This window comes from Prunus avium, chromosome 1 (genome assembly GCF_965620075.1).
Source record: "Prunus avium chromosome 1, drPruAviu1.hap1.1, whole genome shotgun sequence".
NCBI classification, from domain to species: Eukaryota; Viridiplantae; Streptophyta; class Magnoliopsida; order Rosales; family Rosaceae; genus Prunus; species Prunus avium.
In genome coordinates, this window is record NC_142284.1 from 47,907,853 (window position 1) to 47,933,930 (window position 26,078).

Consider the following 26,078-nt stretch of genomic DNA (forward strand, 5'->3'; position numbering starts at 1 on the left):
GTAATTTGATCAGAGATTGACCAACTCCCTCGAAACAAAACAAAGCTTGACATCATATTAGATTGATCAGATCAGAGATTGACGAACTCCGTTGAAATCTCAATCAACGAACGGATTTACAATATTTTATTCAACCAAGAAAAAGTTTGCAATATTTTCAAGTAGATGTAAAATAGAAAATTCGTAATGGTGTCATCAGTTTATTGCTAATGACAACCTTTAGAATTTGGGCACAACACACGCTTGCATGACGACTTGTAATTTTAGGATTTGCTATGTTACATAGGGACTCGAGTCCTTATATTTAGAGGTGGTGCATTTATTTGGTATCCGTTACATATATAACAAATCAAGGTGAGCCTCCCGCCCTCCATTCGTCCGCCAGGCCTGCCAGCGATGCATTAGACGACCCGCCTAAACCCAAAGCTTTGAGTGCAGTACCTTGAAGCTCTATCACCTTCTGCCTCATCGCCTTTCCTTGTTCACTTTCCATAACAGACCTCACCACCCTCTCAACCTCACCTCGCCCCACCACCGCTCTCTCCCCAGCCGGCTTCGGCCACACAGCCACTCCCATATCCACCAGCATCCTCGCGTTCATGCTCTGCTCAGCGTACAGAGGCCACGCAATCATCCCTACCCCTTGAGCTATGCTCTCCAACACAGAATTCCACCCGCAGTGTGTCACAAACCCAGCAACGGACCCATGACTCAGCACCGCCACTTGCGGGGCCCACGAGGATATCACCAGCCCCCGCTCCCTCGTCCTGTCCAGAAACCCATCTGGCAAATACGACGCCGCACCCTCCGCATCATAACCGGCTTTGAAAAAGCTCCCCGACGCACTGACTTCACTCGGGGGTCGCGCCACCCAAACGAACCGTGTTTGGCTCAGTTCCAGTCCCCAAGCCAACTCGCTCATCTGTTCACCAGACAGCGTCCCTCCGCTCCCAAACGACACGTATACAACCGAATCGGGTGGCTGCTTGTCCAGCCACGTCAGCATCTTCTGCGATTCCTTTGTTGACGTCAGCGGTTCGTCTTCATTGCCCTTGGTCAAGGGTCCGATGGGATAAACCGGCGGGGCTGGTAGACCAAGAAAGAAAGGATTCTTCCTAACAGCGCCAAGGGTGACCGGCTCAAGTTCTTCCCATGTATTTATGAAAACGCCCTTGACCAACGGAATCCGGTTGCATAGAGGCAGGACTTCTGGCATCAAAACCCCAGGGACAAGATCGTCAAGCAACAAGGGGTTGCAACCGGGGACAAGAACCTTCTCGGCGATCCTAGAATAATCGCCGTCAACCTGTGCATGAAGCGTGGGGAAGTACATGGTCAACGCCGTAAACGAAGCGGAAGTGGTCAAGAAAAGGTACGTGGGGATGGAGAAGGCGGCGGCGAATTCGAGGGCTTGCCCGCAAAATGGATCGACGATGAGAGATTGGATGGGCGGTTGCATATTGGTTATGACTGAGGGTAGATAGCTGAGGGTCTGCCGGACGACGAGAATGATGCGAACGGAGACGCCCGTGGAGGCGGTGAGTAGATTTGACACGTCAACATGAGGGAGGTGGATGACGTGGAGGTCGGGAGGGAGGGTGGAACTGTTGAGGAGCTGAATCTGGGCGGGTGGTGCGTCGGTGGAGATGGCAAGAAAGGTGACCTGGAAGCCGTGGTCAACGACGAGTCGTTTGGCTAGCTCAAGGAGAGGGGTGACGTGTCCCATGCCTGGGCTTGCTAGGACAGCTACATGGGGCTTCTTCTGGGTCGTCTCTCTGGCCACCATGTTTGTAAAATCGCAGCTCTAGAGTTTTTAATGTGAATTAGAAAAGGCAAAGCAAAGAAGTTGGTTTATGAATCGAGTGAGGAGCAAAAGCTTTCTCCACATGATGTTTCTAACTCCAACTCACCATTGTCTACTCTTTTGAGCTGATAACATTATCTTATTGTATTCATGTGCATACTCAGCTGTAAATCATCCAATTAAATAGAATACTACATCCTTCATCGAGAAGGTCAATGAATCAGCAACACACACGGAGAGAGAACATGTTTAAGAAATAATAATAAAATACATGTTCGTCGTCCCGTAACTTACGTTGCCTTACAAGTATAAAGCATTTGTCTCCTTGTACTACGCTAGCAAATTCCTTACTTACATTACAACCTTTGTTCATTTTGCACAAAAAAGACCAAGAGCCTGTTGGTTTGGTTTTGTTTTTGTTTTTGTTAGATTCTTCAAGAAAGTACCTCGGAGTTATATTATAGCAAAACAAAACCTCATCAACAACTATACATAAAAAAACACAATGTCCCTCTCCAGATCTGGGATATACTCGTCTCATGCTGCGCATGTTCATGCCCAATATTATTATTGGATTAACAAAATATTTGTACCAACAGACAGACAGCAGTTCTAAGGTAGCGTTTGGCCCCGCTTAAATTTTAAAAAAAGTGGCTTTAATAAAAATTTGGCATGAGTTGGGTGTTTGGTAAACCCAAAAAAACACGCTTATTTTAAAAACACCCATCATAAAAAGCAAAAACTCAAAGTCGCCAATACCCAGCTTTCAAAAGCTGCTTAAAAAAAAAGCCGGTTTTATGATTAATGAAAGTTTCATTATTCCTATAATGCCCCTAAACATTTTACGAAAGGACAACGTTTGTCCCTCTCCCAAAATAGATATCGCGACCTTCACTCTCTCTGAGACCTTCACTCTCTGCTCTTCTCACTTTTCTTCTTTCTTCCTCCCCTATCTCAAAATTCCAGTCTCGATCAAGGAAGAATTCATACTCAAGCGAAGTCAAAACGTGGAGAAGTAAACACCTAACACCAAACAACCAAGTTGTGGGCTTCTGTTGAAGATTGTGCCCAGAAATTACTTGCCCTTTGCATCATATCACATCTGTGATATCTTCACAAGTATAAAATCTCACTGCTTTGTGTATAAAAACAGAGACCCAGATGAGGAAATTCGCAAGCGGCAGACTCTCACCAAAATAAAATCCAATCTTACAATCCCACTCACATACATAGAGCAAAGGACCATGAACTCAAACCTCTCTTGATCTGGGTTTGGATTGAGTTTTGGGTTCTAAAATTCTTGATCTGGGTTGTTTTTTAATCGGTGTTTTGAGGCGATGGAGAAGAGAAGAGGAGAGAGAGAGAGAGAGAGAGAGAGAGAGAGAGAGAGAGAGAGAGAGAGAGATGGGGTGGGTACGGTGATGGGTTTGTTTGTTTTTAATTTTAATTTTGTATATATATTTTTATATTTTATTCATATGACAGTATATATATATATATATATATATATATATATATATATATATATATATATATATATATATATAGTTATTCTCTTATGCGGACATCCGGACATTATTATCGTGCGGATCCTATATATATATATATATATAACAATATTTTTTAGATTAAATTTTTTGATAAAAAAAAGTGTAAATTAAAAAACGAAAAAAAATTATGTAGTGAAGTTGGGTTTCTTTAAAAAAAATATAAAAAGAATAAAGGAAAAAACAAACAGATTTATCATCATGCCTTTTTCAGTCATTATACACACTAAAAGCGCTTCTGATAAAAATTTACCAAACACTTTGACTACTCACAGCAGTTTTTCAAAACCAGTTTACCAAATACCTAGCTGCTTTTTTTCACAGCTGATTATTTTCGCAGCACAGCAGAAGCAGTTTTTTTTAAAAGCCCAGCAATGCCAAACTAGCCCTAAAAGGGATCACATTCACAAGACACAGAGGTGAAATGTGTATGCTAGCAATAGAATAATTTGATGGTGTGCGCCTTACCTGCCTATTTGCATATGTGATGCAGGACCGTGTGACTTGCCATATATCTCATGTCGACACCCAAATGCATACTAATAATATTTAGGACGACACTTTTTGTCAATCAATTTTTAACAGTTTTAATATTTTGTCTTGTTTCAATTTTTACACGCTCACTTTCCCCTCTCCCACTCTTGTATTTTATTTTTATATCTCACTTATTCTTTAGTTAGAAAAAGTTGAAAAGTCTTGAACAATCTGCCATAGGATTGTAGACCCCCTAGCTAGCTAAAAAAGCCACAAACAAGAATTCAAATAAATCGATCAGGTGTAGCGGGATTAATGGAAGTTGAGGTTCCATCCCGAAATTAATTGGCAAAGGAGGGAGTAGCCCAACTCCTTATAAATCCAGGTTAGATCTCTTAATTTTTTAATATGCGACAAATACTCTCATATTGTGGGGGGCGGAGGAGGTCAGTTTGGGCAGCGGAGGATTCGGTGGTGATGTTGAGGAAGCTGACATGGTGGAGGACGAGGCGCCTGGAATTCTATTAGTGACTGGTCTCGTGATGTACGTATATATAGAGAAGAGAAGAAATGAAAGAAGATGTAAGTGCGTCTCTTTTTGTTTCTTTCTTTGTTGCTTTAATGGTACATGGGCTTAAATTAGACAATAAGCCCCTGTTTGTTACATTACATATTATTAATTGTTATGACAGGAATATTCAGCTATTTATCACTAGGACTATTGATTTCATCTCTCGTCGCACTCCTTCAGTACTAATTCCCCAACAAATAATTGTTGACTAAAGTCTAAATCAATATTTGCATTATTTGATGCTTTATGAAGGTGACCTCTTTTTTGTTTTTTTCCCATAAAAAAGGGCGGAAATCTTAATACGGTGGAATTGTCCTTGTTGACCTTAAGCTGATGATATTATTTCCCAATCATACCACACAAGCGCGACAGCAGCCTTTGCCTCTTCTCACTTGGCAACACAAATTTTTATTCAAATTTATTAACTAATTAATTAATTACGCTGTGTTGCGTGTTACATTTTCTTACCTAATAATTATCCACTCCATATCATATATTCAACTGATGGATTTTTTTAACAAACTCTCGACTCTTTTTTTTTTTTAAAAAAAAAATTTATATATAATTGTTTTGGGGCAGAAAAACTCTTAACTTAAGCAAAGCAAATACATAGATTTAAGGCTGTCAGTCAAACACGACGGCAGTCGCTGACCACAGTGAGATTCGCTTTTACTGTGTTTAGTTAAATGAGCAATAGCAATACAGGCTATATCTCCTAATTATTTGATCAAATTAACTAATTTAATTCAATAGCTAATTAATTTAATCAAACGGTTAAAAAGTATGGTCTCATCTAATGATGTTATTAGATAACGTCCCCACTAGAAATAGCAATAGGAAGCTGATCACGCCTCCTCTCCTCTCCTCTGCTAGGCCCAGCCCAATCAATGTTTAGCATACCGATTCCGATACGTAAATAGCCGTTGTATACCCACTATTGTGTTTCTTCTCTTTTTGTTCAACTTTGGATTCTTTTACTCAACGGTAAGGAAGCTAACTTCCCACCAAGAGTCCAAAGACCAAGCTTATATATATATATATATATATATATATAGGGGCATTCTCCAATGCGAACTCTAAGATGCGAACTCGTTGCGAACTTTTGTTTTTAACCGTTGGATGGCTTGTGTGGCTTTATTTTCTTTCTTTTCGCTCTTCTTCCAACGGTTTAAAAACAAATGTTCGCAACGAGTTCGCATCTTAGAGTTCGCATTGGAGAAGCCCCATATATATCATCTTTCATTCTCATCGTATCTTATAAGTTATATGCAATGCAAGTTGCAACAAACACGTAACACATAACCACGTAACCCATTTCGCAATTTACATCATCCCCCAACGTTACCAACTGACTGCGACTCATAGCCTAAGTTCCTCCAACCGCCACTTCCGCCTTCTATGGTTTCTGGTGGTGCTTCACTTTGAGTACCTGAAATACCCTTTCAATCAACTCATAACATGATGGACCCCCATATATATATAGACTAATGAATTTGATAGATTGTTTATAAAAAATAAAGGCAGCTTCATTAATTATGCTTTGAAACAAACAGTAATTTAAACTACTTTAAATTAATATAATTTAAAGAGAATTCAAACTTATGAATGGTCAGGAAAATTAATTAAATTCAAATTTGCATGTAACCAACAACAAAGGAATTATTTTACCTTAATCAAGTAATTTTGGTTCACTTCTCATTCTCGTGGCCCCATTTCTTGTTCTTGTTCTTGTCCTTTTAATTTTATTTTTTATGACAAACTTAAATACAATTTCAACAAAATTGTTACACTAACTATGATTCATTAAGCATATTTTCTGTACATGATATTGCTTTTTTATTGAATTAAGGAGAAAAAAAAATCAAATATCTCTTTCAAAAATTGTAAATGTAGAATATTAGAAAGTTATTTGGTACCATGTTCTAGTTTTGAAGCAACTCACAGCCAATGCAATTCAGGGAACTGCATATGGGCAATTTGGGCATTTCGGGAAAACTTTGCCCATACCATCGATTTCAAAACCAAAACGGTTCAATGTCTGTCACCGACACGCAAGCACTATTTACCGGGTGTTACCGGTGCCTTACCCATTCCGGCAATCCGTTTTAAATCCGCAGAAAACGGTCGTTTTGTCGTCACTTTGCGCCCCTCTGCTCTCTCCACTCCACGCTCACGCTCCTCACACCTCACACCTCACCTGCTCTGTTTCTGCTCTCAGCTTCACTCAACCTTGTTTCTTACCGTTTTACCCTGCGCTGACGCCCTAATATCCTCTCTAACCACCACCACAACCCCCAAGCAAACACACGCAACAGAAGCATAAACTTTCTTCTTCACGAGAAAATTCAGCTGAAGCGTCGTCGTTTTCGAGCTCAAAAGCAAACCCAGCTGGGCTCTCTTTTGAAACTATCTACAGCAATGTCTGTGGCTACAAAGCTTCAATCTTCGATTTGTGAGCCCCGAGCTGTACTCGGTCCCGGCGGGAACAGAGTTAGGGTTTCAGAGGCCCCGAAACGCAAGAACGAGGGCTTGAAGAAGCCATCGCAGAGCCCGAGAAAACCTGTATCGGAAATTCCAGAAGCGGCTGTACGGAAAAACGTTTCGGTGGACAGCACCTGCTCTTCTGATACCTCGTCGAGCTGTTCATCTGCCAAAACGGTGAGTCCTAGAAGGACTGTGAGGCACAAGAGCTTGAGGCCTGGGAAGCTGGTTTCGGACAATATGGAGGTCGTCAAGCCCGCGGGTCCACCTAAACGGTGTGAATGGATTACACCAAACTCTGGTAAATTCGCCGTGCTTTTGTTAATTTTCCTCTTATTTATGTTTGCCTGCTGCGAAATTGACGACAAAGATATGAAAATTTGGAATTTTGAGTGTAAAATGCTTTCCTTAATTTTTACATGCAAGAAATATGAACTGTTTTTTTTTTTTTTTTCTTCTTCTCATTTCATAAAAAGATTATAACGTTTCTTTTATAATTATATTGCTTTATATTGATAATTAGGTGGACTTCTTTACTGTGCACAATTGTTTGATTGAGGATAGGGTAGAGTGTTTGAGAATTGAGAATGTTATTTAGTTTGAGTGACATAATTTTATTACCAAGATGATGCAAATGTGTTTCTTGAAGAAACCAAAAACTCAATTAGGAATTAACACAATTCTATGCCTGAAGAGTTGCAACATTTCTTTACAAGGGCGTTGGCTTCCACCGGAATATGATCCTTAACATTTTTTTGACTTCCATTGATTAGCCCGCCTGAATCGAAACTATGCTTTCTGGCCTCTAATGAAATTTCTTGCTTGCTACTTTAACTTGAACAACAGACCCAGTTTATACTTGTTTCCACGATGAAGAATGGGGGGTTCCAGTTTATGATGATAAGAAGCTGTTTGAGTTGCTCGTCCTTTCACAAGCTCTAGCCGAACTCAGTTGGCCAGAAATTCTACACAAGAGAGACATGTTCCGGTATGCTTGTTTCCATTTATCGTACTCCATATTGCATCTATAGTTTAGCGAGCTTTGTGAAGAAAGGTATGCCTGTATGCTTATAGTTTTATACTTGTTTTGTCCCCTTGGGCTCCTTGCAGGAAACTTTTTGACGACTTTGATCCGTCATCCATAGCAAAGTTCGAAGAGAAGAAGCTACTATCTCTCAAAGTAAATGGCATTCCATTGCTATCTGAACAAAAGCTTCGTGCAGTTGTGGAGAATGCTATGCAAATGCTCAAGGTAAGCAATATGCATTGCATGATTCATTGCTTAAGCACGCGTTCATAATGTGCTTTCCCTAGTTTCCAAAATCAACAAATGATCCCTTTATTGAAATCCTTCTAAAATAATAGGTTTCCATGTGATTCACACATTTGCACTTTGCAGGTTCAGCAGGAGTTTGGTTCCTTCAGTAACTACTGCTGGAGCTTTGTGAACCACAAGCCAATAAGAAACGGATTTCGTTATGGACGCCAAGTGCCGGTGAAGTCGCCAAAAGCTGAAGTCATAAGCAAAGATTTGATGAAGAGAGGCTTTCGTTGTGTTGGTCCTACTGTCATTTACTCGTTTATGCAAGTGGCAGGGATTGTGAACGATCATCTCCTAACATGCTTCAGATGCAAGGAATGCAATGCAAATGACAAAAAATTAGACCTGAAACTTAAGACGGAAGGGAAGACGGAGGTGCTAAAACTAAGTGAAGCTATGGAGATTGGAGAGCACAAATGACAGCCAAACTTTGTTACTAATTACACAAATCCACATAATTTAGAAATTACTGTAAGAAGGTAAAAAGTAGATGTTTTCCATTTTTACTTTGTAGTCGTTGCGTGCTTTTCTCATGCCACTCTGTGTCTGTGTCTGTGTCATTAAACTAACCAACCAGAAAAGTATTGCGTTAGACTCTTACCACTATGTAAGAAGCTGATGCTTTGTAGAGATCAGTTTGAGTTGTCAAATTTGCTGCGTTATCGTCATTTTGGTGTCTAGTAATAAATATTCACATTATCATAGAAAAGCACGTGTTTGTGATCTATAATGCTTGTTTGGTGCATTGTGTTTAAAATTTTCTTCAACGTTTGCGATTGAATACAATGTTAAAAAAGGTTTAATACGATGGATTATAATTAGGCACGAAGAACGAAACCTCTGTATATATAAGCACGCGGACACATAAACCGCAAAATAAAACTTTCCAATGTACAACAACATTCCCATTTTGCTGTGGGTTTTCTGAGTCTACAAATTTGATTATAAAAATAAATAATGATACAAAAAAAGAACTGTTAATTTGAACAAGAAACGGTACACAATATTCTGAAGCTGAGAACATCCCAAACAAATTCGAATTGAGACAGAAGGAATAAAATTAACTTAAATCGCAAACGAAATCTATTTTCTTGCAAGCAATATAACCAAGTATGGTTCGAGATATGCAGTTTGACCCAGAAAGGGTTGTGGCAGATGAACAAGTACAACCTCTTTTCTTTCTCTTCCTTCATAACTCAGCAACTCACACTCTGAATTCAAACCCCCCCACCCAATTGCTGGGCTTAACTTCGAGGCTTACCACTTCCAAGTGTGAGCTCCAAATCATCCAATCCCACCTCATGAATCTTCTCTCCAATCCACGGCTTTACCTCTGGGATCTCACTGTCAGGCAAGTTTTGGTGAGCAACAACAGGCTTCATAAGATTGAAGGTGGGAGAGGCTGGCATTGCTGACAGAGAAGGAGCAAATCTCTGGAAGCAAACCCATTGCCCAGAATCAACAGTGGAAGTATCAGACTCGTCACATTCGGGAATGGTAGCAGCTGGAAAATGGAGCTGGTGACGGGTAGGGCTTGCCGGAGCAGAGACAGCATAAAACGGGTAATCGAAAGAGGCCATGGACTGTTTAGCAATGGAGTCCCAGTTTGGAATTGGGTTGGGGTTTCTGGAGGTTGGGGATGAGAGCGGTGGGGTTACAGGGGCACTATTGGAAATTCGCAGAGGAGGGAGAGACGAAGGAATTGCAGAGCGCAGATAGTGACTGGGATTGGATGAATTAGTGCTGGGATCGAAACGGCTTGGGCTTGGATAGGAAGACGACGAAGGACTGGCTTGGTAGGATGGGATTGGACTAGGATTTAGAGAAGAGTAAGGGCTGATCATGGTTGATGTGCCTGGTGTATCAATTTGGGTTGGCTTCAATCCCTGTACGACAACACCACCATCACATTATTAGAATTCATCAGTAAATTAATTTTCAGGTGGATTTTTCCTTTGGATCTGAGCTATGACAATTATGGGAAAATAATTAGAAATTAAAAAAAGAAATTGAAGAATTGGGACAATTAAAGTGAATTGAAGAAGAGAAGGGAAGAGGGACCTTGCGATAGGTGGTGCCGTCGTCTTCGACGGTCCAGCCAGCCTGGAGGCAGAGAGCTTTCAACACCTCGTTGTTGTCGCAGTGCTTGGGCAAATTGAAGTTGCCCTGAGCTCGGAGCCCTGCGAATATCTTCGCAGCTATGGCTCGCCTCCTCCTCTCTCTCCTCCGGTTGTTCTCTCTCTCCCTCCACGACGGCTTCCTCCGCGCCACCGTCGCCGCAGACGTGGCTCCATCCGACGTCATTCTCCGATCAATTATCTTCCCTCTCTTTTCTCTCTCAGTATCAGGCGCTTTGCAATGTCGAGCTCTGCGTAAGGTGCGTCGCAGGCTATTTAAGCTCGGCAGAATCAGAGATGGAGATGCGTGTGTTCACGAGGAATGCGCTTTCGCTTTTTCGCTGGTTTGTGTAGAAGAATCTCTCTCTCAGTGGTAACAAAAATAAAGCCTGACTCGGGCATGTTGAAATGTGTCGCGTGTGCACTCAAAGACCTTGACGGCGTCGTTTATTACTGGTGGGTGCACGCAAGTCCATTCTGATGCGAGTGAGAGAGAGAGAGAGAGAGAGAGAAAAACGATTTGCCGCGTGGAGTTTTTTTATATAACTGTTTTTTCTTTTCGCCGATGACCTAATAATTCTCTTGCGGGTCCGGCCGTTGCAGTGGGACCCACTTTCTGAACACTGTGGATTTTTCTGTTTGCATATGGATTTGGGTTCGCAACATAAGAGAATAAAAAAAAACAGTTTTCGAATAAATAATGGGCTTTTGAGTGCCGACATTTAATCGACAGGCCCAACCCAAATTTTCCAGGTCTGGACCAAAAAAGACTACAAAACTGATTGCACTGGGGAATAAAGGAGGAAAAAAAAGAAGCTCTCAGGTTGCTTCATGCATGTGTAAATTAAATGGTGATCATTTTGTTTAAGTTAATGTGAAAAACCAAAAACCAAGTCTTGACATGACGCCTTGTTTATTAATGGGAAGAGAATTTGAATTACTCTAGCACACAAATGGCCTCCTACTATAACAAGTATCGGCTGAAAATTGTGACACAAAACAATCTCCCTGCTCACCTGAAATGTAGAAACACTCTAGGAAAGACAACCTTCACCCCTATACAGCCTTGGACCTTGAACAAGCAACCCTAGATAACCGGATTGAAAATCTTCTCAATTGCACCCGGAGAAATAGTCGGTTCCCACCCATTGACGACCATCAATTGCTTTTCTCACATTTGATTCAAACAACTTTGGATCATCCCTCAAAACATCGGCTGCCTCATGGTTCAAGGGATCCTCATAATTGGGTTGCTGCATAAGTAGATACTCAGGATTTGAGTAAGCAACAGGGGAAAAGGGGAACATACAAATAAAACTTAGCAGAAAAAAGAATCGGAGATACCGTGAATAGGTGAGACAATCCATAAATAACAGTGTTTATGTTGAGGACAGGTTTCCAATCTTCTCGAAGAATGTTAAGACAAACATTCCCTTCCAAGTCAATGTTGGGATGGTAGATCTGCAAATGGCATACAACATCAGAAATTGTAGTGGTGAATAAAATAGTTTGCAGCATTAATACCAATAGACTGGAAAATAAATTTGGCCCAAAATGGGGCACCTAGGTTTCTTTACCTTTGTTTCACACTTGACCTTTGGAGCTTCATGAGGGTAGATAATGGGAACATGAAATGAGAAGACAAACCTGCCACCACTGTCACAAGAGGTAGAAAAGGGAGGGCATTCAGCTAGATGACATGAAATTTGCAATTCGAAACAATTTCCAGAAACCAAATTAACTTTAAGCAGAAGATTTAAATGTCCTGATCAAAGATAACTTACGTATAATATCCCTCGTCAGGTTCAATGGTGACCTCAAAGTTCATGAGATCGTCCTTTCCATTAGGGAAAGATATTTCACATGCTTTTGGTAGGTTCAACTCACTTATGTCTACAAGAAACAAAAAGGTAAAATTCATAATCTGGTCTCAAGATAGATATGAGAACAGAATAATACAATTCAAGGACTACTTGAAGGAATTAAATATATACCAAATTGTTGCTTATTCAAAGTTGCAGTTAAAAACATATTCAGGAAGCTGATAGGGTGGTATTGGCAGAGCTAACACTACATAAGTTGAATACCACATTGCAAGAATTTGATAGTTTGATCGTAAAATGGGGCAAGGAATGAGTTCGATGAGACAATGGGAGCAACAAAATAATCATAACAGAGTCGTATAAAAATTTGATTTATGTAAAATGAATGTTACAGGGGAGACTGATGGAAATTATGTGTGCAAGTACATGCTCCGGAACTACAAATACGAATAATTACAACATGTAAGTAAGCTGTTTATGAGGATGCACCAAATCATCATTGGACATGATGATATCACTTGCTGCCATCCAGATTATTCCACGCAGACAGAAAAGAAAGATGTCAATTATATGACATATCTACATTCCAAATTACTGATGAATAGGCAGGGATTGCATGGGTTATGCACATTGTTGTGAACATGCATGGAAAATAATGGTCACCAACATATACTCAAAAATGAAAGGTAAAAACCTCTATGAAGACGTAATTCCCCTGCACTTTGCTTCTTGACTAGGCCCTTCTCCTTTGCATTTTCTTCGATTTCCTTTTGCTTTTCTTTAACTTTAAATAGCCTGATCATTGTTTCTGGCAATTTATATATAAAAAAAGAAGATATATGAACAAATTAATTCATGGGAATTAACATGCGCATAAACTATAACGTCAAAGAAAATACAAAGACTGCAAATTGTTGATCATGCGCTTTGGACAAGGCAACTGACCAAGACAAAGAAAATGAAGCTAACCTGCTCGATGAAAGGCCGCAGAAAAGCAAAAGGAAATAAGTTGTTAAGTAAGCAAAGATGGACAAAGATGTACAATTTGAATGGGGAGAATCAGAAGGGAGGAGGCTTCGCTTGTCGTCCTCATTTCTCCTACTAAATACTCTCTCTCTTTTTTTCTCGTCTGCTACTTGTTCGCGGGCGCTATTTTTATTTGTTGGTTTGCTTTGATTTGTCTTTTTTTTGGTCACCCTTGAGCCTTCCATTTTCTGTTTAAATCCGAAAACCCAGGGTCCACGGGCTCCTCCTCTGATTATTAACGACATGTCGTATGCTGTATTCAATTGTGAAAAATAAAACCATCCTCTATTAAAAAGCAAACGCCGTTGCCGGGGATCGAACCCGGGTCACCCGCGTGACAGGCGGGAATACTTACCACTATACTACAACGACCTTGTTGTACATGTTTCATGTTTTCTTCTATGTTACTTTTTTACACCATGTGCAAAACAGATGGCAAGAAAATGGACGTAACGAATTTCATTTTCTTGCAGCTGAGCAGGCCGAGGTTATCAGTAACCGTTTCTTCTATGTATCCAATATTACGTACAGTTGGGTGTCATTTCCGAAATTTGTATTAAAAAAACCATTAAAAAGAAAAAGGAAAAAATTAAGGAAGAGGCCATGGCGTTGTAAGAAGCTCGCATTGCATATATGACATAGGTGTGACGTAATATTACCCAAATATTCTTTCAATTATCTCGAGTAAAAACTCATGAGCACCAGTTACAGCCACTTCATGCCCATGCACGATACAATATTGCAAAGGATCCAAACGTAACGTAGCAAATTCATGTCATGAAATGAAAGAATTACCAGAAAATTAAAGGAAAGACGATGATGATGAACCAAATTAAAACGATAGAATCAAACAGAAGATCTTCATATCTACTAGCTAGTACTACTAATCTTCCGATGTAATTTCCTTCTGGGCTTCTCCAACGGTTGAAGATGACGCCACGTCACGATGTTGATCAGTTGCTAACAGCGGCTCCTTTTCTGCTTCTTTTCCTTTTGCTTCTCCTGCTTGTTCTTTTTCTTTTGCTCCTCCTGCTTGTGCAAAATCTTGTAATTCCAAGTCTTCTTCTCCACCAAGGCTGATGATCCAATTAACGTAAACCAAAAAATTCATCAAACGAGGAGAGAAATTGGCAAGACGAGTTTTGACGGCAGGGAATAGCTCATTCGTGATCACCGCATATAATGTACGCTTTACTTCTCCGTTTTTAAACTTCTCTCGTAGTGGGTTCCTTACAAAGATGAGAATAAAGCTGACAAAACCCGTGGCTGCCGCACTCAATTTCTCGTGCCTTTTGCTGAAGTAGACCATGAAGACGGAAATTATAGCAAGAAAAAGATCCGCTACGCCCAAGTCCATCGTCGATTTGATGATTAGAAAAAACGTAAAAATCACCACAAACAGCGCGAGTATTAGCTGCAGACAAGGCCAGCCACAGTGTTCAGGATCTATAAATCCCTGGAGAAAGAGGCCTGCGATGAGAACGACGAGGTCAACGACGTCTCTGACAAAGTCAAGGTGCCGCGGCGGTGGCGAAGAAGTAAAAGAATTACTGGCTCTGGCTCTGGTGTAGTAGCGATAGGCAAGGTTGAGGAGAAGGATGTCAATGCCGAGGAAGAACAAGATGGAGGAGGTTCCAAGGGAGGCTCATTTGGTGGTAAAGCATATCTCCAACTGGGGTTAGCCAAGCAGCTATGGCTACGCAGAGAGATGCGATCAGGGATGACATACTCAGGCGACTTGGGATGCAGAAAACCATTGATATTAATGGAGATGATGAAGAAGCCTCTGCTTCTGCTTCTGTTTCAGAGAGAGAGAGAGAGAGAGAGAGAGAGAGAGAGATTCTAAAATGAGAAAAATGTGAAAGGTGTGTGTGAACGGAGCTCAGGTGGTTATTTATGGAGGCGGTGGAGGGTCTGGAATAAGAGAGAATTAGTTACAATATTACAGTATTGCAAATTCCCCCCCTCTAAAAAACAGAAAGTTCTAGAAACATCTGTAGCTCCAGCACGAAGGACTATATATAAAGTTAAGTAAGACAATCGTAGTATCAGTATATTCTTCAAAAATGTAAACTCTATTTGAGGTGTGTGAATTTCTCAATTTAAAACTTTCTTATTCTTTTGAAGCTTCATGGCATGGGGAGGTTGATTATCCTTCATTATTTTGGAGAACAATAATGTCATCAAAGAATACAAACCAGGAAAGCAAGTAAGTAGAGTACACTACTAGTTCACATATGATAAAAACTAGGGTATTCACTGTCTAGCAGGGGAAATAGATTGAATGGATGCAGGGTGTGATTAAATTCTTTAAACCAGGTTCACATTGGAGTACATGATGAGATTGTCATCCGTGTGGCACGTTTCATTTTCCACAACACAATGAAATCATGCACGCTACACTCGACTTACAAAGAATGACCTTGTTGTGCATTTTTTATGTTTTCTTGTATCTATGCTAAAGAAGAAGATTGCATTGCATATATATATATATGCAGAAACTCATAAACTGTACGGGGTACATCTGCGTCTTTGAGCTCCTCATAGTGGTTCCTTGCAACGAGCAGAAGAAAGCAGAGGTAGAGAAGTGGCAACCGCATTCAAGACCTGGTTGAGTGTAAAATGGAATGCATGCAGTGCAGACAGTTGATCTGGTGAAGTATTTAACAAAATTTCATTCATTGCAGTTGCAGTTGCAGTTGAAGTAGCCATACTCATCGATCAGTAACTGTTTTCGGTTGAAAGCTGGGCCAAGCAAATGCATCGTGGAAAATTGAAGGAGACAATATACTCATGAGTATCATTTCTGAAATCCCAAATTCTACTTTTGTTTTTACCATTGACACAGGATTTAGGCCGATGATTAATACTGACATAATTTTGGTTAAATGTTGATCGATACCCTTAAGCGAATCGGAGAGGGGACGGCAATTGCAAAAAGAGAGCAGAAACTTATATGAGCGTTATAATATAATATTTTAGTGTCATTTCCTAAATTTCCCACGTAATAAAAATCCTTTATAATAAAATCAAAAGAAGAAGGGATTACTACTTTAACAAACAAGGGAAAATAGATGGCTTAACATTAAGTCCCTAAAACCACATACACGAGCAGATGGATTTAGGGCCCCTAGCTAGATTTAAATTAATCAAATAAGCTAGCTACCACCAAGGATTTGGTGCGAACCAAACAGGTGAGTACCAAACGGCCCTAGGTTACCTCACGAAGAATCATGAACAACTCCATTGATGTAGAATCTTGTGTGGACTCTCAATTTTTTTATGTTTCACCATTTTGTTTCTTTCTTGTGATTGGGTGCTTCTTTTAATGAAAATTGTAGGGTTTAGTTGCAAAATGTAGATTCCTGAGGATTGGTGCTGCTCTGTGAAGCATATTTTCAGTGAACAAAATTGCTCTGTGAAGCATCTTTTCCGTGAACAAAATTGTGCTTCGGATGCCCTGGCTGCGAGGAGTTATGATTTTGGTCCTGGCCTAGGCTCCGGCTTTTCTTAGTGCTACGTTAGCTGCTGATGTTTGAGGTGTTGCTAGACCTCGTCCAGTTTTTTATTAGTTTCTTTTTGGTTTGGGGCTTTAGCCCCCTTTGTACCCCTCCAAAAAAAAAACAAATAGCCCACCACAATGACAAATTTCTTATCACAATACCGAAGAATATAACTAAACCCGCTGGGGTACGGGAATTGCAAAATCCCTACAGGAAGTAAACGAAAACTTATCTAGGCGTCTGCTCTGCAACAATAACGAGGCCTTGGAGGGAAGTAGAATAAAATGAATGTATAACTATGTCTTCATAAAATTTCTGGACTCCTGAAAATGGAGGGGTTCATTCCCCCAAGAAATCCATCCGGCGGTCATCTCTCTAGCAAAAAGTTCAATACATCGACCACGTTGGAGCCTCGGAGCATACTCATGTAACAATCCTGAAAGGAGAAAAGAAAGAAAAAGATGAACCTACATTGGTAAATGTAGTCTGTATTGCCTATTTGAAAACCAGATACATGAATTGCAAACATGCATCCAACAAATGATTAGTAGTAAGTACATAACTACTACAAACGAAAGAGTTATAGTGTGTTGTTGGTTAGAAGACTAAAGCTTTAATAAAGGACTGCATATCTAATAATATAATCAGTATACCACCTGCAATTGGGGGTTTCCTTGAGTAATCTCCCGGTATGCTTAACATGATTTGATTATCCGGTAGTTTAGGTTTGGTACTTGATAGCTGTTTTGAATCTGTAACCTGCAAAGTACCAACATCACAATCAGTAAACAGATTACTAATTCAAAGAAGAAGAAAAAATTGAACCCTTGCAAAGAATCCATGATGCTGCAATGGTAGTAACTAACCTTCCCATGAACGAGGCCCAATAGAAGGCACTCGTATGGCCTGTGATGAAAGAGGTCCAAATCGCAAATCAACGAACCATCTGCTTTGACCTGCGTCAGTTCAATAGAACCAGACCTTAGCAAAATGAATTTGCAAAATCGCACTCAAAAGAATTCACTATATAAACACACACAAACACCGAGAGAAAACCTTCAACCAGAAAAAAGTAGCAACATATTTGACTCCCCATGCAGGAAATAGCTCTTTCTCAACAAAACCACGCAACTTCTCCCTATTTGTCACCCATAAAGCAACAAGTGCTCCATCCTTATGACAAATTTGCTTAACAGGAAGGGATAAGAAATATCGGTTTGGCAAAGTTGAGTACCTATAAGAATGAAAAAAACCACCCCATCCAAAATGAAAGTATTATGAATAACATCACCGTATTAAAATCTGTTGTATAATATTAGTTTCAAGCAATGCTATAAAATCACATGGTTATTCAAGAAAACAACGTCAGGCATGTAGCCCATCAGAACAACTGGGCCAAACCACACTATATATTAAATTCGCATCAATCACTCATCTACCACTCCAATTTGTTTCAATGGACTTGGATACCAAAATTCTTAACAGAAATTTAGAAAAAATGTCTTGATTGCTCTGATACAATTTGTTTTAACGAGAGTCAGTTGGATAAGCATCCCTTTAGAGTCAATTATCTCTAGGGTGTGCCCCTTACTATATACATTTAAAGAATAGACATACCTTCAAGTCAAATAAAATGTTCAAAATACAGGAGATGCAAAGATATGGTAATGGTATTAGCGAACAGGCTTGCAGGTTCTTTTAAGCTATAAAATACAATAGGGTAATATGCCTACCTCTGCTTTTGACGAGCACTTCCATTTTCCCATGGTGGATCAATAACAATAAGATTGAAGCCGCAATCAGACTCAGCTACATTAAAAAATATAAAAATATAAAAATATAAAAAGTTTTAACTACAATCAGAATGCTAGTAAAAATGAAAATAAGATTTCTACCAACTTCCATAAGAACATAAAAGTATGAGCACATTGAGAATAAAAAACAACACGAAATGGTTGTGAAAACTTAATAAAGTACTTCAGGTATCAATAACCTTGGAGATAACATGAAATACTGTTGAATGCATAATGACATTTCCACCACTAAGCATCTAGTTTGGGCAATTTACTCCTACAAACATTCAGAACCAGATTCTGCAGATAAATATGGGTTTGAAATGGAGGAATTACCAGGAATTAGATTGTGAATCTGCCCCAGATCAGACTTCCACATGATAGAAAACAAATCATATAAGAAACATGGTAAAGTAGCTTGCGTTGTTTCTCTATTTTTAAAAAGAAAAATAGTCAGTAAGTCGGCATACCATGTAGAAGGAACTCTCTGGAGGTAAGATATATCGACTATTCAAAAGTTCAGCCTCCACATCTTCACTGGTCTCATTAACGACTAAGTTGTTAAACACAGGGAATGCAGGTTGTTCACAGTATTGAATAGTAGGGGCACCTAAGAAAACAGAGTAGGAGTCATTTTCAATTTCAGAAATTTGCAAAACCACTCAATATGAGAATGATAAAGGGCATGGACTTCAAATAATTAACCAACCTCCATTGTCGAGCAATCAAGCACCCTGATAAGCCAATAGTCTCGATAAAACAACAAATGACCAACATTTCAATTTACCCAAAAACAAAAGAATTAAAGGCAAAAAATTTAAATAATAAAACCAACCTCCATCTTCCCTTGCGTTGTCATTTGGATGGAAATTCAGAGTAATCTCATAAAGCGGTGCCTGCCAGACCCGCCCGAGTTCAACAAGTGACTGTTCAGCTCCAGGAGACGATGTTGAAGGACCCAAATTCCCCTTCAAATTGCTCACAACCTCTAAAAGCTCAGTTGCTCTAACTAAAGATTCATGCGCCTTCAGCAAAAAAGGTCTCACTTCCTGCAATAATCAACATCAAATCAAACACTAAGGCTCCGCTTGGAAAATCTCAAAAACATTGAAGTTTCAAACATGCAATCGCACTAAGGGCAGTGACTGTGTAATTACCTGATGGCGTTGATCGGCGGCTCGTTCTCTGTCGTTGAGAGGCTGAGGTTTCTTCTCCTTCCGCTTTCGCTTTCTGAAATTTGAAGAAACCCTAGCCTCTTGACCAGCGTGTTTGGAGTCGAATGAGCGAGAGTAGTAGGCGGAAGGCGAGACCCTAAACCGGGTGTAGGAGCGGTTGAGGACGCGAACCGGGTCGATGAAAACGGCGTTCGAATCTTCCAACCGATAAACACCGGATTCCAAAAACTCCGATAGCTTATCGCTGGTTTTCGAGTCCTCCATTATCAGGACTGGCCAGTCCCGCTAGGTTTCGCCGTCCAACTTTCGCTGTGAGAAATCTCCCGCCGCATCAAATGGGCCTACAATCCAAAGGGCCCAAATGGTCTGAAGCCAAGTTCAATAAATATGCTGGCCCAGCCCAAATAAGGCCCACATTTGAACCCACAAAAAAATATCTTTTTTTTATAATAGAATAATGCTACTCTTATCACATTTGTATACCATATTCTAAAACCACTTTAGAGCACCTCCAGCGCTCCCATTTTGCCAGGACAGAGGGGGCCTAGTGCCAAGGCTTGGTATCTAATGCGCAACAGAAGCCTGGGCAGCTTGTGTGCTCCACAAGCTTGGCCAAGCCCAAAGGCAAATCTTGCCTGGGCTATTGTATGGGTTTGCTGATGTCATTGATGATGTCAGCAACGGGAAAAAAAAATCTTTAAAAATACCGAAAATTTCAGATTTTTTTATAAATAAATACCTAGTCATATTCTTTACTTCCCACACAAAAATAATGGTTTAAGTATTATTTTTATAAATAAAATATTTATTTTAAGTGAATAGTAATTGCCATTGCCCTTGTCTTTTGAGGTGGAAACTAAAAAGGCAGGGGTTGCCACTATTCACATGAATAGTGATAAACCTTACCCTGCCTTGCCTTTGCCTTTGCCTTGTCCTTGCCCTTTGGGGTGGAGGTGCTCTTATGTGGCAAATGAAGTGGCAATAAATCATAAAAGAAACGAAAATGTTAAATTAATTTTAATTAATGTGATGTTCACCTCATCTACCATATAAGGTGGTGTGGAAATGTAGTATACAAATGTTATAAGAGTAGCATTACTCTTTTTAATATTCGGTGATGATGAGATCACTGTGTCTTACTTCAAAGTATTTTTTGTATGATATATATTTCATTTTTATATGAAACATACAAATAATAGTATTAATGGTTAGACATTTGAATCAGGCAATTACCGTTTGACCCTACCAAACCTTTGGAAATTTTTAACGATATGTGATTATCAAATTATCAAAGTGGCAAATTCAATTCGATACGGTTGAGGGAGGGAGGGAGGGAGGGGAGCTTTGCCTACGTCTCCTCCTGTAGTCTGTTCTAGAAGACCGCACACATGACATTAAAAGTCATGTCGTCACAACTTGATATTTTGACTTAATATTAGCCACCAGTTTTGTTTATCTTGTTATATTTCGCACCATTAAAAGGTGACATGGTAATTTTTATTAACGTGCCAATACATTTATCATAAGGTTACACCACGTCATATTAAATGTGACATGGTAATTTATGGATCAATACACTTACAACTAATTAAGTATCAAATCTTGACCAACTCAAAAAGGAGGTATCGAGCTTTTATAAATAAAAAATATTAAATATCAAGCTCATTACAAATATATATATCGTCATTATTATTTATGTGAGTCAAATATGAGACCGCCTCTAATTAAGTATAGACAAGTTGGTAAGAAGATAGTAATTGATAGAAATCAAAGGCTGACAATGTTATATCGTTAATATATCGCGAGTTGGGTTGAGCATGGAATTTTCCAGGAAAGCGCGGCAAAGTAGTAGGAGGAGGGCATGAGTTGGGGTGCAAAAGATTAACGGGATTGCGTGACTCGGCCAATGCTGAAGCAACACGTAGTGGTTTCTTATTTCTCAGTGGCCAAAGGTAGAAACGACGATGAAATGGGTAACCCGGGTTAACTCACCCTGGGCTTCGTTCACTAACACAGCAGCCCTATAAATACCGATGACCCCAACCCAACTTTAATTGTTTAGAGGGGAAATTAAGGAACGAGCAGGAGAAGGCAGTGGCTCTCGTCGTCTCAAAACCCCAAAGGTTAGAACTTGATCAACTTCTCACTAATGTTGTGTTAATTAATTTTGTTACTATTATATCAGATTATTTATATGATAAGTAAACAAAGTGTATGTATAATAGTTTTTGTTTTAATTTGAAGTTGGAGAACTCTCCTGGGATATTCTTCTTCTGTTCGTGGCACGCTTTCTCTTTTCTTTTATCTCTTTCTGATGTTCTTCATGGTTTTGAATCATATATCAAACTGTTTTCTTGTTAATGAGGAAATGAAAGGTTGAGTAAAGAGAAAGATGAAACTTTTGTTTTCATGTTAGCATGAGTCAGTCATCGTCAATGGGTATGTTCGGTCCTGTTGACTCCAAGTCTTGGTTCCTCTGAGAGGCTGAGACCCAAAGTTTAAGATTTTGGAATTTTGAAAACTAATTTTCTTGTTGCTCTGATACATTCTCAACTTGATCATTGGCTTTTTGACTGTTTAACGCAGATGGGTTGCTTCTGGTTGTTGTAGTAAAGTAATTTGGTTTATGGATGGTTTGTGTTTTTTGGATGACACCCCTTTCGATTCGCCTGTGAATTATTTGAATTTTAATGGATTTGTGTGATGGATTCGTTTCAGACTTGAAAAGAACAAAAATTTCAAATGTTGTTGGTCAAGTATTTTGCCCAGCAATCCGACTGGATTCAAAGAGACTCAAAACATGAGCATTATCATATCAGTGATGTAATTTAATGTTTGGTTTATTATTCTTAGATCGCTGCTGTCACATCTCGAATATTAGTTGATGATGTTATACTAGTCTAAGGTGCTGCTTGATTGTATTAGCGATTTTAAGATTTGATCTAGATTTGATCCAAGATTTTCTTGCTCCTCTTTATTTTTTTGGTGAACTCTTCTTCAGTAAGTTTTGTCATTAATTCAATATTAGTCTGACTAATTGGACATATAAGCTGCTTGAATCTTGATATTTGACTAATTCAATATTATTTTTCTCAAACATTTAGGTTACAAATAGCTGCTTCAATCTTGATACTTGCTTGACTTTTTCAATTGGTTCTTTGTGTTTAACCTTCCTTTTGCAGACTACCGATCAGAGACTAAATTCATCAGATTTTTTTTCCATTTTTCGTCATGTGTCCACAATCTACCGCCCTGCCTGCTGAGATTGGTTTTCAGTGTACCGATGAGGAGCTCTGTATTTCTCTAGGGAAAATAATTAGTGGATCCCCTCTTCCAGGCAATGTGATTGAAGATGCAAATCCTTACCAACTAGAGCCCTCAAATTTACCTGGTACTTTTCAGATCTTTGAAGCTATAAACCCTTCAATGTGGTGTGGGGAATACTTATTTTGATTTAATCAAGTTGATTAGTTGAGTTATCTGCAGATGTTATTTGGTACTTCATTCACTCTAATGACAAGACTGTTTATATGCAGATGGTTTTTGGTACTTCATTCACTCTAATGAGAACAAACCTACAAATTTTGGATATTGGAGAACCAAAGGGGAGGCCTGCAGAATATTCTCAAACTCTTCCATCACTGGTTGGAGAGCTACTCTTGAGTTCTATCAAGGCCAAGCCCCTCATGAAAGTAAAACTGATTGGGTGATGCAAGAATACTGGCTAATTCAGAAGAAGTTGTCTGAAGACAGCAAGGCAAAGGTAATTGATTGAGGCTTCCAATCCTGTATTTCTTTACCTGATTCGTTCTATTTGTTTTGTTCTCTACCCAACCTGCCAGTCAATTGCCAGTTTGGTTGGATAATGTGCAGGAACCCAGGTCACTTTGCAGAGTCTTTTGTAGCAATGAACAAAAATTGAACTGCAAAAATCTTCAGAAAATGGTTAGTTCTGATAGTGCTAGTTACTCAACACATTCAGCTGTTCCACGTTCCGAGAATTGTACTGGTCACAGTTCCACAAGCAAGCCTCAGGTTGGTTAATTAGGATCCTACAGGTCATTAATTCTGGCAGCTTGAAATATATATTTTGCAGTGACAGCAGCAGCTGATTTCTTGTGCAGAATTTTAATTTCTTTTAAACAACATTCTTTTTTATTAGCTTTTGTGCGGATGGAACCATGATGCTTCCTTTTGATCATTCCTCTGATGGATGTGTTGGCTTGCTATATCTTGTAGGTGAGCAAGGATAATGAAAGGAGAACATTAATAGTTACAGAAAGAGTTCCAGATCATAATGTACAACTTATGCATGAAATCGATTACGTTTCCAGAGGTGACTACTTGGAACTGCTGGATCTTGATACACCAGCATCCTTTTCTTTTAGTTCAGATTCAAGTTGCTTGACTATGTCATCGGATGAATGCTTCGATTCTCTGGCATTGTTAGAAGAACTAGAGCCCAAAAATGGCCAAGACTTGGTAAACAAGAATGCAGGTTGCAAGTTCAGTATCTCTGCACCTCAAAGACCAGATGAGTTGGTCATGTTTGCAGCCTCTTCAGGTACATAAAAATACTTCTTATGTTTGGTGTAGATGACACACTCAGTCAGCTCCTGTTTTGTTCTTTTCTTAGTTGTAATAATTTCCCGAAAAGATTAAAGTGCTTCTTATGCTTGTTATTTTGAAGAAGCCTAAAAATACCAAATTTGTTTTTGGTTAATAGGATCTTTCAGCAAGTCTCCAAGTGAAGAAAGAGTCAAAACTCTTTCTCCAATTCCTGGTTCAGCTGTTTGTGGCAAGAACTCAGGAAAGACTTCAAACAATATGAGCAGAATTCAGAAACCAGTTTATAGGAATGAAGGAGGCCCATCAACTTCTCATAATGTTGATGTCTCACCCAGTAGCCATACCGCATCCCAAGAAGGAAAAAGGAGGGCTAGAAATGTTGGCAGACCCAAAAAGCTTAAGAAGCAGTATTTCTGCTTCATGCCATTTTAGTTCCTCTCTCCATTCTACACGTGTATTTATTATGTATATTAGTGATTTGTATTAGCAAATAATTAATACGTTTACAGTACTTAGAGATGGTTCAAGGTTGGGAAGGGGGTAGGTCAGTAATGTTCAGGAAGAAAGGAAAAGGGTAGGAGATTTGATTAAGCCGTTCTTTGTTGAAAAATACATTTTTCGACATTCATTTGTAGAACGTAAACTTAATTCTGCTATTTGTGTGCTTGATGAATGAATCTACAAACCAAAAGAGATGTTTCTTTTACTCATTTTTCAGTTATTTGTTTGCCTTTTCTCATTGGGTACTGATTTTCCATTCCTCTTTTATCCACTTACACTCCATTTTTTTAAAATTGTATGTTCTCACTCCTCTTTTATTCACTTATACTCCCTTTTATTTTACAATAAAAAGTATTAAAAAACAAAAAAGAGTGTAAGTGGATAAAAGGGGAGTAGGAAAATCACCACCCTTCTTTTTAGAGTTTTTCTATTTAAACATCACACATTTCTTTGTTCACTCCAACACTTAAGTCATTAAGCTCTTAAGTTTTATTATTATGTAAAAAGACAAAAAAGGACATCCAACTTAATACTTAACCCTAATACATCTATACACACACCCCATCACTCTTCATATTAAGTTTTAGAAAAACACAAACTCCTCTACACCCAATTACTCTTCTCTTTCAACCTAAACTCTAAACCTGATTCTTGGCTTCCGCGTACTCAACCTTTTATGTGTCCAAATCACTCTCTACCATCTCCTATTAAACTCTATATTAGAGCCATCTATAACCTAAAACACAATCCAATCTATCCAATGGCCTCTGAATTTGTTTTGTTCCAGAAAAATCAGACAATAGCATTGTTCAACTTGCACATAGACAACATTCCGAGCATGGGTTTCTTGGCCTAAACTCAAGACTCTTAAGAAGCCCTTGTACAATTTTCAGCAATAATACAAAGAAATAGCTTCAGAACTCCAAAACAAGCGCTCCACTATACTGGCATTGATTGAAGACTCCAACAGTTCCTATTCAGATTCAAAATTTCCATCAAGAAAACCTTAAAATGTTCAATATAAGCTAAAACTGGAAACAACAAGACCCAACTTAATCGGGAAAGAAAAACAATCAACTACTCTGCATATAAATGATTTAGTTAAGCTAAGCTCTTCTAAGTCTTTCCAAGAAATTTTTTAATTGCTTAAACAATTTCTAGGCAACCAAACAGAGCGTTAAACCCAATGAAAGAATTACCTTAGGGCATTACAAAAACAATGTTGGTGACTGTTCCTTTTAAACGTTCAGATCAAACAAAACACGTATGATAAATGGGTACAAGCACACAAGACAAACCAGATCATAAGAAAAACCCAGAAACTCAAAAGCCGAAATCTTTGGTTTCATTCTATTAGATACAGAGAAATGTGT

The 26,078-nt window shown here is 39.1% G+C and overlaps 5 protein-coding genes, 1 non-coding gene and 1 pseudogene across 7 annotated transcripts; 2 read left to right on the top strand and 5 right to left on the bottom strand.

Moving 5' to 3' along the window:
* Positions 1-268: 268 nt before the first annotated feature.
* Positions 269-1,945, bottom strand: LOC110772287 (UDP-glycosyltransferase 72E1 pseudogene; annotated as a pseudogene).
* A 4,541-nt stretch (positions 1,946-6,486) lies between these two features.
* On the top strand, positions 6,487-8,866 carry LOC110772286 (DNA glycosylase superfamily protein). Its single transcript, XM_021976714.2, has 4 exons — positions 6,487-7,178; positions 7,724-7,865; positions 7,988-8,129; positions 8,277-8,866. Exons 1-4 carry the CDS (start codon positions 6,815-6,817, stop codon positions 8,616-8,618), a joined length of 990 nt encoding a protein of 329 aa, XP_021832406.1. The 5' UTR covers positions 6,487-6,814; the 3' UTR covers positions 8,619-8,866.
* Positions 8,867-9,156: 290 nt separating this feature from the next.
* On the bottom strand, positions 9,157-10,753 carry LOC110772284 (BES1/BZR1 homolog protein 1). Its single transcript, XM_021976712.2, has 2 exons — positions 10,260-10,753; positions 9,157-10,084 (listed from the first exon to the last, which is right to left on the bottom strand). Exons 1-2 carry the CDS (start codon positions 10,500-10,502, stop codon positions 9,443-9,445), a joined length of 885 nt encoding a protein of 294 aa, XP_021832404.2. The 5' UTR covers positions 10,503-10,753; the 3' UTR covers positions 9,157-9,442.
* Positions 10,754-11,211: 458 nt separating this feature from the next.
* On the bottom strand, positions 11,212-13,314 carry LOC110772285 (putative NEDD8-conjugating enzyme Ubc12-like). Of its 2 annotated transcripts, none has more exons than XM_088246615.1 (6): positions 13,181-13,314; positions 12,833-12,946; positions 12,100-12,208; positions 11,893-11,971; positions 11,660-11,776; positions 11,212-11,568 (listed from the first exon to the last, which is right to left on the bottom strand). In XM_088246615.1, the coding sequence occupies exons 2-6, from the start codon at positions 12,939-12,941 to the stop codon at positions 11,428-11,430; spliced, it is 555 nt and encodes a 184-aa protein (XP_088102741.1). In that variant the 5' UTR covers positions 12,942-12,946; positions 13,181-13,314; the 3' UTR covers positions 11,212-11,427. The 2 variants fall into 2 exon arrangements, with proteins under 2 accessions (XP_088102741.1, XP_021832405.1); XM_021976713.2 differs by having other exon boundaries at positions 13,108-13,314.
* Positions 13,315-13,464: 150 nt separating this feature from the next.
* Positions 13,465-13,536, bottom strand: TRNAD-GUC (transfer RNA aspartic acid (anticodon GUC)). The gene has a single exon. It is a non-coding gene; the product is annotated as a tRNA-Asp (tRNA).
* A 3,276-nt stretch (positions 13,537-16,812) lies between these two features.
* LOC110772294 (Methyltransferase MT-A70 family protein) lies at positions 16,813-19,976 on the bottom strand. The gene is made up of 9 exons (XM_021976731.2): positions 19,618-19,976; positions 19,296-19,509; positions 18,931-19,070; positions 18,797-18,830; positions 18,401-18,476; positions 17,724-17,901; positions 17,534-17,623; positions 17,324-17,426; positions 16,813-17,103 (listed from the first exon to the last, which is right to left on the bottom strand). Exons 1-9 carry the CDS (start codon positions 19,897-19,899, stop codon positions 16,964-16,966), a joined length of 1,257 nt encoding a protein of 418 aa, XP_021832423.1. The 5' UTR covers positions 19,900-19,976; the 3' UTR covers positions 16,813-16,963.
* Positions 19,977-21,616: 1,640 nt separating this feature from the next.
* Positions 21,617-24,860, top strand: LOC110772309 (uncharacterized). Its single transcript, XM_021976746.2, has 6 exons — positions 21,617-21,758; positions 22,818-23,026; positions 23,172-23,398; positions 23,509-23,670; positions 23,875-24,199; positions 24,362-24,860. The coding sequence occupies exons 2-6, from the start codon at positions 22,867-22,869 to the stop codon at positions 24,634-24,636; spliced, it is 1,149 nt and encodes a 382-aa protein (XP_021832438.1). The 5' UTR covers positions 21,617-21,758; positions 22,818-22,866; the 3' UTR covers positions 24,637-24,860.
* Positions 24,861-26,078: the final 1,218 nt, after the last annotated feature.